We start from the raw sequence: 12,921 nt of genomic DNA on the forward strand, positions 1-12,921 counted from the left end.
GGGACTATTCTGTTGCAAATCACTTAGGTGGTCTGTATTTCAGAGGATTTTTCATTGTGGGACCTCCCTCTTGTCCAGCATGATGTTTCATTATTGTTGGTATATTCTACACTGAAAGCTAACTCAGAGTGGCATTTCAGTACATCTTGTTGTCTGGATGGGTTTTTGGGGGGGGGGGGGGGGGGTGATGGGGCTGCAGCTAAGATAGCACTGTGCTGCTGTCTGTCTGCTTGCACTGATTTTGTTACAAAGTTGCTTAGCTACAGAAAAACTTGGTACAGTACTTGCATGCAGATACAAACTTCAGCTTGCATATCCTCAGTGTCCTGTGGTGTAGCTAAATAGTGTTCCAGTTTGCAGGTGGGGAGACTGTGTGAAAGCCGCACAGACACTGGCAACAGAACCAGCATTTATTGAGGAGTTCCTGTTTTACACTCTTCTGCTTGATGTCTAGCCGTTGCAGCCTTCCCCTGCATTGTGTTTAAGGGGGGTTGTGATAGATCTTGAATAGTGAGAGCAGAACCTGGCATTCTGGCACTGAAGAAACTGTGTCCTGTTTGTCATCTTCAAGTTAAGAATTGGATTTTTTTCCTCCCATTTTCCCCTCTCCTTCCCGTGTTGCATCCATTTCTATTTTTTTACATGTTTTTTGCCTTGTTCCATTGTTATGTTCATTTTTCCCAGCTTTCCTCCCTGCTCCATTTCTTTCCATTTGTCTCTTTCACCCATTTCAATAAACTATTATATTCATTATATAAATACAAGGGAGCCCTTTTTCTCAGAGAAGATATGAAAATTCTCCCTCTCATAAATACACAAAATGTGGAAACCATCCTCAGGATGCAGAGCAGGAGGGAGTCTACTGACTTCCAACTGCAAGACCTCATTAAAATTAGTGGATTCCCTATCCTCTTTGCATAAGGAACATTGCTATTTGGGCTGACTTCCACAGCAACATCTGGGCCACTGATAACATCAGTACTGGAGCATTGCTAGGTGAGCTCATGTTTTGTTAATGAAGTAATCTACTGAAAGTGCATATATCATTTTTAGTACCGCATACTTTACTGCAAAGTGTCATACTACTGTTATAGGAGCTTTCCTTTGCAAGTGGGACTTAAAGAATTTCATTATAGTTAATAATATGCTTAGCTTGAATTGAATGGCATGCTCGAGAAATGCCACCTAAATTACAAAATATTAAGACTTAAATACTTCAGTAGTTCAATACATTAATTGAGAAATACACTGAAAAATTACTTACTAGAACACCTGATGTTCTCCATAGCTTTTGTGTTACTAAATATTCGGTGTGCTAGTATTGGCTTACTACATATATATGTATACACACACACATATATATGCATGCCCGTGTTGAGTGATCCCTCTGCTGAGCTAACTAAATAATAAAAGTGGTCATGATCACAAACGTCTGACTTCAGAGTGTTCTGGAATAAGTGAACAAAGGTTGGATGGAATATACTGGTAAGATATGTTCATTCAAACTTCATTATGATATCCAGGCATCAGAGAAGGAAAAATGAAAAGAGAGACAATTTCATGTGTGGATTGAAATTTCTCGCCTAAATAGCCTCTGGACTGTGAGTGCAGTTACAGATCTCTTGAACTGCCCAGTGTGTTTTGTCTTTTTAAATTTGCAAGCTAAATATTTTTGTGGCTTTTCTGTCCTGAGAGCTAGTGGTGAGTGTTCAGACAGCCAGAACACTCTCAAATGAGGCTACAGGTGTGTGGAAGGGAAAGTAATATTGGCATAAAATATCTAGCTGCTTTGAGACAGGTTCCAGAAAGGGTTTCCACTATCTAAGAACAGAGAATGCGTAAAGAGAAGTAACAGAAGTAATCAATGAGTCTTTATGATTTAAAACTTTGTTCTTAAAATATTGAAGCTTTTGGAGATTTCTGAGTTTCTGAAATACTAACCTGCCACTGGTCTGAAAGTGAAGACTTCTCTGTTTGCCATTGTTTGGCTAATGATAAGTGGGAGTTTTACTGATCTTTTCCACCTTGCTGGGCTGGATAGGCAAACAGTTCGTAATTGAGCTGTAGCAGTCAGTTGTAATGTGTAGTGTAGGAAAGGTGAGCAGACCCCATCTCCTTCCCCTATTCCCCTCCAGGAAGTGTTGGAAAAAATACAGTAGTGTTGTTGTGTTTGCTAGGAGAACATGCACAGCCTTGCATATTAAGGCAGGCACTTAGCCAGAAGCTTTGAATTATTGTACCCTGACATTACCCACTGTAACTTTTAGCACTGTGGGCCCATTACTTTGGCTTCCTGCCCAGTAATGTGCAATTTCCACTTACATAAGAAGATGTAGCAGGAGTAATGACTCCTTGGAGAAGGTGTTTTCTTTCACAGCAAATCAGCCCAGGGCCAGCAGGTGTAAGTTTATAGATGCAGTCCAATAATGGCAGCCTGCACTGTTCTCCTCTGTTAATCCAGCAGTAGATGGAAAGGAACAGATCTGCCTTTGCACACTTTTCACTATTCATTAACTTAATTGCAAAATCAAGCTCTTGTAAATGGCCATGCAAAGCTCCATGATTTTCCTTTTTTTCTTTTCCAGACACCCCAGAATGCACATCAGAACAGGGCTGATGGATGCCCATCTCTACTGTCTGAAGAAATATGTGGTAGACTTCCTTGTAGAAAACAGGTAAGAAACCAAGCAATACACAAGTAGTAGCAGGTATTTGCATTGACATGTGGTTCATACCAGAACTTTTAAAGGAAGATTTGTTTCATTAAATTGGCTAGCATAAAGTAGAAATGTAAAAGAAACCTATTTTCAAAATGCTTTAACCACACTAAAAGGAATGCCAAGCATTATGTCTGAGTTTCTTATTCAGACTTTTTTAAAAAAGAAGTTTAAAAAAATCTAGTAACAGCATAAGTGAAAGCTAGAATTTTTGCCTCTTTTCTGCATCCCTTATTTTCCTAATGTATCTGTGCTTTTTGGCTGCTCATTTCACCAGGGCTCCCCCATTGTTAGGGCTGTGAATACATTTCTGACCTTTGATTTTGCCCACCACAGTCTGTTTTGGCCTTTGCAATCACCTTTTCTCTCCCCCTTCACATCTACCACCACTGCAGGTGGGCTATCTCTGTAGCATCCTATGTTTTTAGCTTGTGATGTTCCTCTGTCAAAACTCTGAGACCACCCACTGAGAGTAAGAAAAACATCCATTTATGGAAGTGAAGAAGGATCTTAGCTATAATATTTCATGAAACAGACCAAAAAAACCCTGTTTATCTTTTAAAAAAACAAACAAATGAACAACCCTCCCCACAGTAAGTAGTTCAGTTTTGGAATGATGTCCTGTTCCTAGACTTTTTGTGGCACTCTCATGACCATTACATATATTGAATGCTCACTGAGTTCTCAAGAGTTTTTCTCCCCTTTGGAGTAAGATGAAAGATAAAGAGGCTAAGTGTTGTGTCCATAGTGCTTTTCCTTAGCACATAAACTGACATGTGAAAAAACATTGAGGGGCAGGGGGATTTGTGGTAGTCTTGACCATATACAAATCTGGTGATGCAGTTAGATACATGTTTGAGTGTATCTGTGAGTGAGTTAAAGTGGAAAATCTGTGTTATCCCCCAGGGCAATTTCTTGCCATGCATAAAAATAAAGCTTATCCAATGCTGTGACTGGCACATGGGGGCATTGTACAAGTCATTTTAGTTCCCATTTGTGTATGGTAACATGTCTGAAAGGTGAGAAAGCTTCAGGAGCAGCAGATGATTTAAATCTGTAATAAGCCATTTATTTAGTGTATTTTAGAAAGTCGGTGACAGTTTAGACTTCTTATATTTCCTGTGGTAGCAAGAAGCAGTGTTTATGCCTTTCTTTTGTCATAATACAACATGTAGAACTCATTTCTTGAAATCCTAACCATCCAGTTTTTCTGGGATTAGACATTTCTGGAATATTAGATATTTCACACATTTAGTTCTTTTTCCCTGGTATTTCATGCTGTTTTGAATTTAGATTATTAGGTCTGTGGGACAAGGACAGTCTTTGTCAGACATGCCTCAGTGCGTGACACAATGAGGCCTCTAAGCGTAAATAGTGGTAACTTCAGATTTCAAGGCTTTATGCTATTTCCATTGAAACCGCTAAGATCTTTGGCTTTGTCAGTAACAGGATTTTACCTTGTGTTACCCAAAGCCAGCAGAGTGAAATCCTGCTCTGAAGTCTTCCAGTTGCCCCCAGATCCCCCTACAACAAGTCTACTGGCTTTTTGCAAGTATGACCAGTTGGGTTTTTTTTGTTTTCTAGAGAGAGGTCATTCTCTGTCTTCACTATTTTATGAAGATGTGCTTCTTTTCTGTGACACTTCCACAACAAATCATAATTACGGCCGCTAGACAGCATTTCTGTGACCTGATAGTAACATCTGGCTTACTAATGGCAGGTAGCTGCTTCATTCTCTTTATTACACACATGCTGCTTATTCAGTCAATTGAGAGAGAGAGTCAATTGCGAGTAATGTGCTTAACTGGCAAATCTGAGGAATGGGACTTTTGCCATGAGGAATAACTTGGGCTTTCAGGCTTCTGGCATTGGTGGGCATTTGCAGCTTGTTTTTCTTCTCTGAGGAAGGGGAGGACAGTGCATACCCAAAGATCTTTCCATGTTTGGCAGCAATATGCCAGGACTTTTTAAAGACCCTGTGGAATATTTTTGCCTCAACAGTACTGACATCTACGTAATTGTTTGTGTTTAAAAATTCTTTTTAATACTTTGGGTTTTAGTCTAGAGAGAACCTACAGTAAGATTTTGCCTCTCTGCAATTCAACAGCAGGACTGGAGAAGATCAGATGCCTTGTTTAAGTTGTGCGTGTTTAAAACTAACAGCAGGGACTGAAGTGAACAGTGAAGCTCTTGTATGGTGCCAGGAAGTACTGACACAGTGTACTTCCTCAATATTACAATATTTACATTGTGTTAATATTTTAACAGCAGAGTTTGATGGCAGGCAGAACACCTTTTTTTCATTGTTTGTAGCTCAGTGAAGCATTTACATTTTTTTCAAATTTTATTTTGACATACAAAAGCAGAAAAGATGTTGCCCAGCAGTAAAAATTTCAGATCCTAGAACTGGCTATAGCTCACCCTTTTGCAGAGGAAAATTAGGATTACTTCCAGGTCAAAGAATTACATGAAAACTAATGTGGTTATGTATGTGGGATCTGTTGCTCCAAATGGGATAAAAGCCCAGTGTAGTCCCAGCTTAGCTGAAAAGATGTGGCAAGAACAAGCTCTCCCCAAGTGAATGTAGTTTGTATATAGCTGCACCTGTAAGGGTAAATTGCATTCCTCCACTTCAATTGGATTAATATATGTCATATGTAATCACTACCCACTAATATGAAAACAGGGAAAAAAAGAACATGAAATGGCTAAGCCTTTGTTTTGTCCAAGTATATGAATCTTGCTTTAGGAATTGGGACAACTTTGTTGTATGACACCTCTGGAAAAGGCTGAGTTTATTGTTCAGCTCCAAAATGGAGTCATGATACCAAGGTTTTGTTATCAGCTCAGTGACTGTCTTGCTTTGTGGTACTGGATAGATCCCTTAATTTTTCTGTGCGCTTGTTTCCTATTCTGGGTGCGATTGTTTGGAGAATAATTGTATTTGTTTGACAGCAGTGAGATTCTACTATGGAGGGTGTTAGCAGAGATCAAAATAGTGTTTGGTAGTCTGTAACTTAGTTCGTAGTCCTTTAATACATTTTTATGAGCTATTTTAAAAGGACTGAATAGTAGATTCTCCTGCCTGAAGTTTTATTGCACTATAGCAAACCAAACAAATTCTTGAGTTTTAAAAAGCAGAGATCACTAGTGCCTTTGAATGAAACTCAGAGGAAATGGTCTCTTTATAAGAACCCCCTCAAATATGGATGTCCAGACAAAAATAAAAAATAGCACGCCCCTAATGTTGTTTAAACCTGGGGAATTTCTTTTTTGGGGAATCAAACTTCTTTCTCTTTCCTCTCATAGGAGGAAAAAAATGCATTTTGGCAGTTGAAATCCCCATCTCCATCTATCTCCCATCCACTAGTTCAGCACTGGATCCTAGTGAAATTGACTCTTCAAGGGTACAAGAGTCCTACCCTGTCTGAATCTACCAATGTCAAACGCTCATAGTTCCACAGTGGCTTGGGGGACAGCTGAAGAAATTCTTGCCCCTAGCAGTTTGTTATTCCCTGCAGCTGGAATTTATTCCTTCCCTTCTCTCCACACTCCTGCATCACCAGGGCAGGTTGATTACTCAGTGCTCCATAATTAGCTCCAGTGCAGTGGCAGCTTCTGCCCAGGGGTGCCAGTAGGAGCACTCAGAGCTCTGCCCTGGGATGGACATCTTCATCCCTGCATCCACACTGGATACCCAGCGCTGACGACTTCTGCGTGTGTTCCCACTAGATTCACAACAGGTCACGGACCATACCCTGCTACCAGCCAGATCTATCTGTCTGAACAGGGACTGCGACCTCAATATGAACAAGCAGGAGCTTGTTCGGGCTGAATTTTCTGTTGATTATAAATGGAGGGGTTCTGCAGAGACCTTTGGTTCTTCCCCAGGTTACTTTCTGCATCAACAAAGTTAGAGTTGCTGAGGCTGGTCTTGGTTTGGCAGATGTACCGAGTCTGCCGAATTGTATCGCATCTTTGCACGGGAGGGAGGTCAGTTAAAAATCTGATCTCCCTGTATTTAGGCGAGAGCTTTTCTTTCCTAAACATGTCCTTTTTCAGAATAAAGCTAACCTGAGGATCTTATAAGTGCTGCACTTTGTGGCGGGGGGAAGACAGGCAAGCCCAGGCCATGTGCATGGAGGGAACTGCTCTGCCATACAGGGCAGGGATAGTTGAAGGTGAACACCTGCACCGCACGATGAACTGCACAATATTGCTATTCTTAAAACGATCTAGCCAGCAGGCTAGACAGAAGCAGAGGCTGTAGCTGGCTGGGGGCACGGCTCCACCCCACAGCTGGCGGGCCTCACACCCCGGGGGCCCTGGGGTGGCAGCCAGCACAGTAGCCAGTCCCTTTTTTGGCACTCTCCTGAGTGCTAGGTTGGAATCCTGCCTCGCTGCTGCATTCAGGGCAGATGGAAGAAGAGAGTCCTTATTCCCTTTCCTCTGTGAACTTCATCTGTAGTGGAGGGCAGGATCTAGGCCTGTGCTTTGTGAGCCCGGCGTGTTGCACAGTCATGCACTGGTATTTCTTTACTGTGTGCTGACAGTTTGCTTGCTAACAATCCTAGCAAAGCTGCTAGCAGAAGAAATGTAATCGAAGTGAAATTGCATGGTAACTTGTGTTCTGTTTTTTCTGTTTCTAAAGCTCTAGACTGGTAAAATAAGATACCTGATGTGGGGGAGGGCGAGGGGGGAGATATAAGATATAAAGCAACCCCTTCCCCTGTAAAGTTTTAACATGGAAAATTCAAACTTGCTTTGGAATTTTAAAGTGTTGAAGATGCATCTCTCTATATATCCTGTGCATATGCTTAAAAGTACATGTAATACGCATTTATAATATAGGTATGCACGAATGGCGTTGTGCCTATAGTCAGTTGCACAGGTACAGATGACAACATTTGCTATGCGTGTAAGGATTTCACCTTGCTCACAGCTGAAACCTGTAGACACATGGAGACTGCCATTCTTACCTCTCATTGAGGTAGAACAGAAAATCCGAAGCCAGATCAAGGCTGCCTAAAACAAAGCAGTATGTGGTCCTACTTAGTAAGTTACCTCCCCAAATCACTTTTGTCAAATTTCATTAGTGCAGACCTTGTCCTGAATATGCTAATCAAACCTTAGTTACAGGTTGGGCACACGAAAAGCTACACTTGAAAATACTAACTTGGCAAAGTTAAGCACTTGGCAGTTAGGAAGTGCCACAGCTGAGGCTCCCCGTGCAACATTTTGCGTCTATGTGCCACATATATGGTACAGTCTCCAGTTACATGACTGTGCATTTTTTTTCCCTCTGTGACCATTGCTTCACTTGTTGCCTGAGGTGCTCACTGAAGGAGATACTGTTCAATATTGTATGTAACTTCTGTAGTTCAGGTGAAGGCCACCAGCCTTACTTGCTGCTCGCTGTTTAAACCCTGTTCTGAAGATAAAGTAAATACTTCCCTTTGGATTCTTGCTGCTCATCACTGATACTATAATGCTCTGCACACATTTCGTTAACTATTGTCTTTCCAGCACCCCTATTAGTGAAGTAGCGGTCTTTCCCCATTCCAAAGGGGGAAAACTAAGGCACACAAGAGCTGAAGTTTGAAGCATCTTTGTCTTAAGTATGCCATATTTCAGTCCTTAATGTTATACAGAGAGCTCTTAATGTTGAAAGAATCTTTTCCATTGATGATAGCTGTCACAGGGTGACACTGATCAAATCAAAAGCACACAATCAGTGGCAACCTGCAGAAATTAGATTTATGTTCTGCATTCAGCAGCATCTGTAAACTCCTCTGACAGAAGGCAATTAAAAAAAAAATTAAAACATCAGTTCTTCAGACATCATTCATTTGCCTTAAATATTAGCAGTTCTTTTCTTCTCTCACAGCCCTCTGCCTTGTACATTTAACACACATGTTCTAACAAATGAGGCAGGCATTCTTCTGCCTCATTACACAACCTTGATTCATCCCCAGGGCATAGTCCATCTTTACATTGGGTGAAGAAGAGATTGAGATTGGGGAGAGAAGAAAAGTAGGTGAGTGTGTTTTTAAGGATTGTGTCATAATGTGTACACACGAGGTCTTAATTAAGGTTGTATAAGCAACATAGTTCTAGCTTTTCTTAATTTGAGTGCCCAAACTGTTACCCTGATGTTCTTTTAAGTGTGTGTGTATATATATATTTATATATGTGACACTTTTAGAATTAATCAGCGAGGCTACCGTGACTTTTGCTAATGGAGTAGCTGTTATCAACATAGATTTATCACCTTTCAGGTCAGCCACCAGAAGGAGATGGGATGCTCTAAACTTCAAAGAATATCCAGCTCAGCCTTTGTAACCTTGGCCTGGAGCATGCTCTGTTACTCTGTGGAGTAGTGCATGAGCAGTTCAGTTACCTTGCAAAAAAAGAGAATGGAGCATGCCCAACATAGAAGGACTCAAAAAAATTTAGCTGCAAAACAGGTCTCTTCCAAGCCTGTGCAAACAGTGGTTTTTCAGACTTAGCTTGATGTAGTGTGGGCACTTTTTATGTTTACAAATGTAACACCCTGATGAAAAGACAACCTTGTGCCAAATTGCAAGCGTGGAAGTGCAAAAGCTTTTCAGTGGAGCAGTTGAAATATTTTTAACATGGACAAAACAAAGGGTTTTTTCCATAATTTTGTTCTTGGAAATAGCTTGAGACATTTTTGATGAAGCTATCCAAAAAAAATCAGCTTGAAGCAAACACCTGGCCTGGGTAATTTCAGCCAAAACAGTTAAACTTTGGCAAAGTTTACAAACAGATGAAGACAGAACCTTGCAATAGGAAATGCTGGGCAATTTATAGGCACCCCTACTGCACCACCTCTGAAAGCTAGTCTTCTCAGTTTTTATGAAGGCAGATGCCACTGTGCGTTTGCTCAGATGTTATGGCTTCTCTGTTATGTACCAGAGGGGCAATTGCATTTTCTAACATAAGTTGATCTTCAGATTTCGTTTCAAAAGACTATGTCTGTATATCTAAAACTAGGTTAATAGCACGTCTTCCTCTTACACATTAGAACATTTCACATACTTTTGTGGTGTCCTTCCCTCCTTTTTCCCCCTCTTGCTCCTAAAAGCAAGGTAAAATTTTTATGGCGTTTAGTAATGTGTTTTGCAAATCACCATTTTGTCCTGAACCTAATACTTCTGAATTGCTGGGTGTAGAAAAAGCTGCTGTTTCCCTACAGTCACCTGGGAAGCAGGCAGCTTTGTTTGGGGCCAGAAGGAATGATGTGTGGCACTGGAAAGGCCAGAATGATAAACAGCAGCACTGTGGTCGCTTTGAAAGGTCTGAGTAAGCATTCGCAGTGCCTTGTCCTGGGAATGCTGAGTGCTAACATCTTGCTTGCCACCAGGGAAATCCACTTTCCCTGGAGAGCCCTTCTTTTGGGGTGCACCCTGTGAGAAGCTGAGCTGGAGCTAAGGAAACAAACCAGCTCTTCTTGCGATTCTTCCAGCGCTGGAGAGCTGCCTGCCAGAATTTGCCAGTAGAGAAACTCCTCTCTGAACTGAGCAAATTTGCAGTAAGCTTTATAGCCAAAGTCAGTATGATTTGTTTGCAAAGTTAAACACTGGGGGTTTTTTGGTTTTGTTTTTTTTTTTAACTGCTGAAATAAATAAGAGCAAATTGTGTGAGGTCATAGCGCTCTGCCTTTCCAAACTGCTTCAGCTGCAATCCCAGAGCAAGCTTCTCTTCTCAGCTCCCCTCTGCTGTGTCCAGAAAGCCTCTGCTGGGCCAGCACTAGGAGGGGAGAGGAAGGTTTGCTGTCTCAGTGCTGTGTTCTGAGATCTGTGACTGTGAGAAGAGCTGCAGTGGAGCCACCCTTCTCCCCAGTAAATGGTAGAGGCAGTATGACATCTTTGAAAACTGGAGGTGCAAGTGACTGGCTCTGAAGCTCCTGCTTGGATAGCTGTGTGCTATGCTGTACACAAAGGCCCCTGCAGGTTTATATTAAGGTGCTGCCCAGACTAAACCAGTGCATTTTTTCTTTTTCCCCTCTAAATGCCTTTTTATCATTCAGGCTGTCACCTGTGTTTCCTGGCAAGGGCTGCTGGCTGGGGGAGGTCTGGCAGAGCTGAACACCCAGCTTTGGTGGTCTTTGTGTGGCTGCCTGAAAGATGGCTTAAAACAGAACCTGCTCTGTGAATACCTGCAAGTTAACATGTGTCAGCCGTGTGGCTGGAAGGTTTCTCCTTTGCTGTAAAGAGAGATTTTATAATGAATACTTTCCTTGTGATTAAAATGGGTAAATAAACAAATAGCTTCTACAGGAAGTATACTGTGTGAAGACAGAGCAAATAGATTGTAGCTTTCCAAACAAGGAAAAGAAAAAGGAAAAAAAAAAAAACAAACCCAAAAAACAACCAAACCCAAGCTCCTCCTTAGTGCATTTAATCTACTAGAATGTGAAATGGCAATTTATCTTTCCCATTTCCTTTCCTTGTCAAACATATCCAGCTGTTGTAGCTTTCTCTGCTGCCTATTAGAAATGCCAAGGCTTGAAATTTGTTGATGTCCTCCTCCTCCAGAGTATCATTACCATTATCATCTTTCCATGGTACCAATCAAGCTCACTCCTGAAACCTCAGAGGAAAAAACCCCAATGATCCAAACTAGAATTAAAAAAATTATGATTTTCAGCAGATCACTTCTGTAATAAATACAATTCCTTTTCCAGTTAGCGGACTACCTGGGAGCAGACATATCTTTGGATGTGCTGAATTGGAGCTTATTAACTTCGTGAATAACTGCAAATCTTTCTGTGAGACCACAATATGCCATAGTGGCCATGTACCTGAGATACTTGAAGCATGCTTGGTCACAGCACAGTATTCTGTGCATGCAAGCGGCTCCTAATGCAAGTATTTCTAAAGTGAATGTTAAAATCTGTTAATTTTGTCCTCTAACTGTGATTTACAGTATCAGATAATGACCCTTTGGATTCCCTATGAAAAGTGAATGTATGGAGGACATGAAAAAGGTCATTAACATGTCAATGCAAATATTATAGAATCAGACAAATTTAGGTTGGGGAGGGACCTCTAGCAGTCTTTAGTCCAACTTCCTGCTCAAGTAAGTCTAATTTTTGTGTTGCTCAGGGCTTTTCTTGCAGTTGAGTTTTGAAAATCTCCAAGGATGGAGACTGGGCCTTGTCCCAGGACTGTACCACTCACTTAGAAGTTGTTTTCTGTGCGTCCCAAATGGAATTTCCCTTGTGCAGCTTGCGTCTGTTGCCTCTTGCCCATTTACCGTGCACCTCTTGGAAAAGTCTGGCTGTCTTCTATGTTGCTTCACTTTTGGTAGTGGAAAACTGTAATCAGATCCCCCTGCAGCCTTCTCTTCTCCAGGCTGAACAAACCCAGCTCCCCCAGCTTCTCCTCCTGTGTCATGCTCCTGGCCCTCTTGGTGGCCTCAGCTGGGCTTGCTCTGATCTGATAATAAACATTAAAAATTGTTAACTATTTTTTCCACTGTTTCATGCAGTTGCAGTTTCCTTGGGTAGCCTTTAGTCAAATTGACTTTTGTCTTCATATGAGATGTGGATTTTGAACCAAGGAGAAATGATGTTCTTTTATCCATCTATATGTGCTTTTTTCTTTTTTTTTTTCTTAAATCATTGCCACTTGGTCAGTATCACCCTAAGCATTCTTTCATCAGTGCAGTACATTTTCTTCCACACAGCACTACTTGCATGTAAGATAATACTTGGGGTGAAATTATTATCTTACGTTGCTGGACATCTCCCTGTGAGGATAAAATCCTTATATGTAGTATCATGGTATATTTCTCTTACAGTGGAAAACATAATTCTCCTGTATTTTCTATTCAGATGATCTGATTGTACGACTTTCAAGAATTTTCAAGATACTCTTTTCCTTTCTTCCTCTCTCTGGTTTGCTTCTAAATCTCTTCCTCACCACCTCAGTCACTGACTGATGCTTCTGAAATGCTGAGTCCCCTTTTACTCACAAGTTGAATTTTTAGAAAAGAGAGAAAGTGATTGTTTCCCTATGATTCTGCTGCTCTTAGTTTTTATATTCTAGGTGTTAGTTCAATGTCAAATTTTATTGTGCCTTAGCCAGTCAAATTAAACATGAACAATAATAAAGTTGTCTATAACACTGTTGCTGACTTTATTATAGCATTGAATTATTGGGATGGGAGACTTTAA

General features: G+C 41.0%; 1 protein-coding gene across 2 annotated transcripts in view; it reads left to right on the forward strand.

Moving 5' to 3' along the window:
• The window catches only part of EIF2B3 (eukaryotic translation initiation factor 2B, subunit 3 gamma, 58kDa), a 104,479-nt gene that overhangs the window by 49,564 nt on the left and 41,994 nt on the right, over positions 1-12,921 (forward strand). For both annotated transcript variants that reach the window (XM_010582471.1, XM_010582472.1), the window contains exon 6: positions 2,586-2,675. In XM_010582471.1, coding sequence (XP_010580773.1) covers positions 2,586-2,675 — 90 coding nt within the window. The remainder of the gene's footprint in view (positions 1-2,585; positions 2,676-12,921) is intronic.

The sequence above is a fragment of the Haliaeetus leucocephalus genome, unplaced genomic scaffold, assembly GCF_000737465.1.
Source record: "Haliaeetus leucocephalus isolate CR32 unplaced genomic scaffold, Haliaeetus_leucocephalus-4.0 Scaffold848, whole genome shotgun sequence".
NCBI classification, from domain to species: domain Eukaryota; kingdom Metazoa; phylum Chordata; class Aves; order Accipitriformes; family Accipitridae; genus Haliaeetus; species Haliaeetus leucocephalus.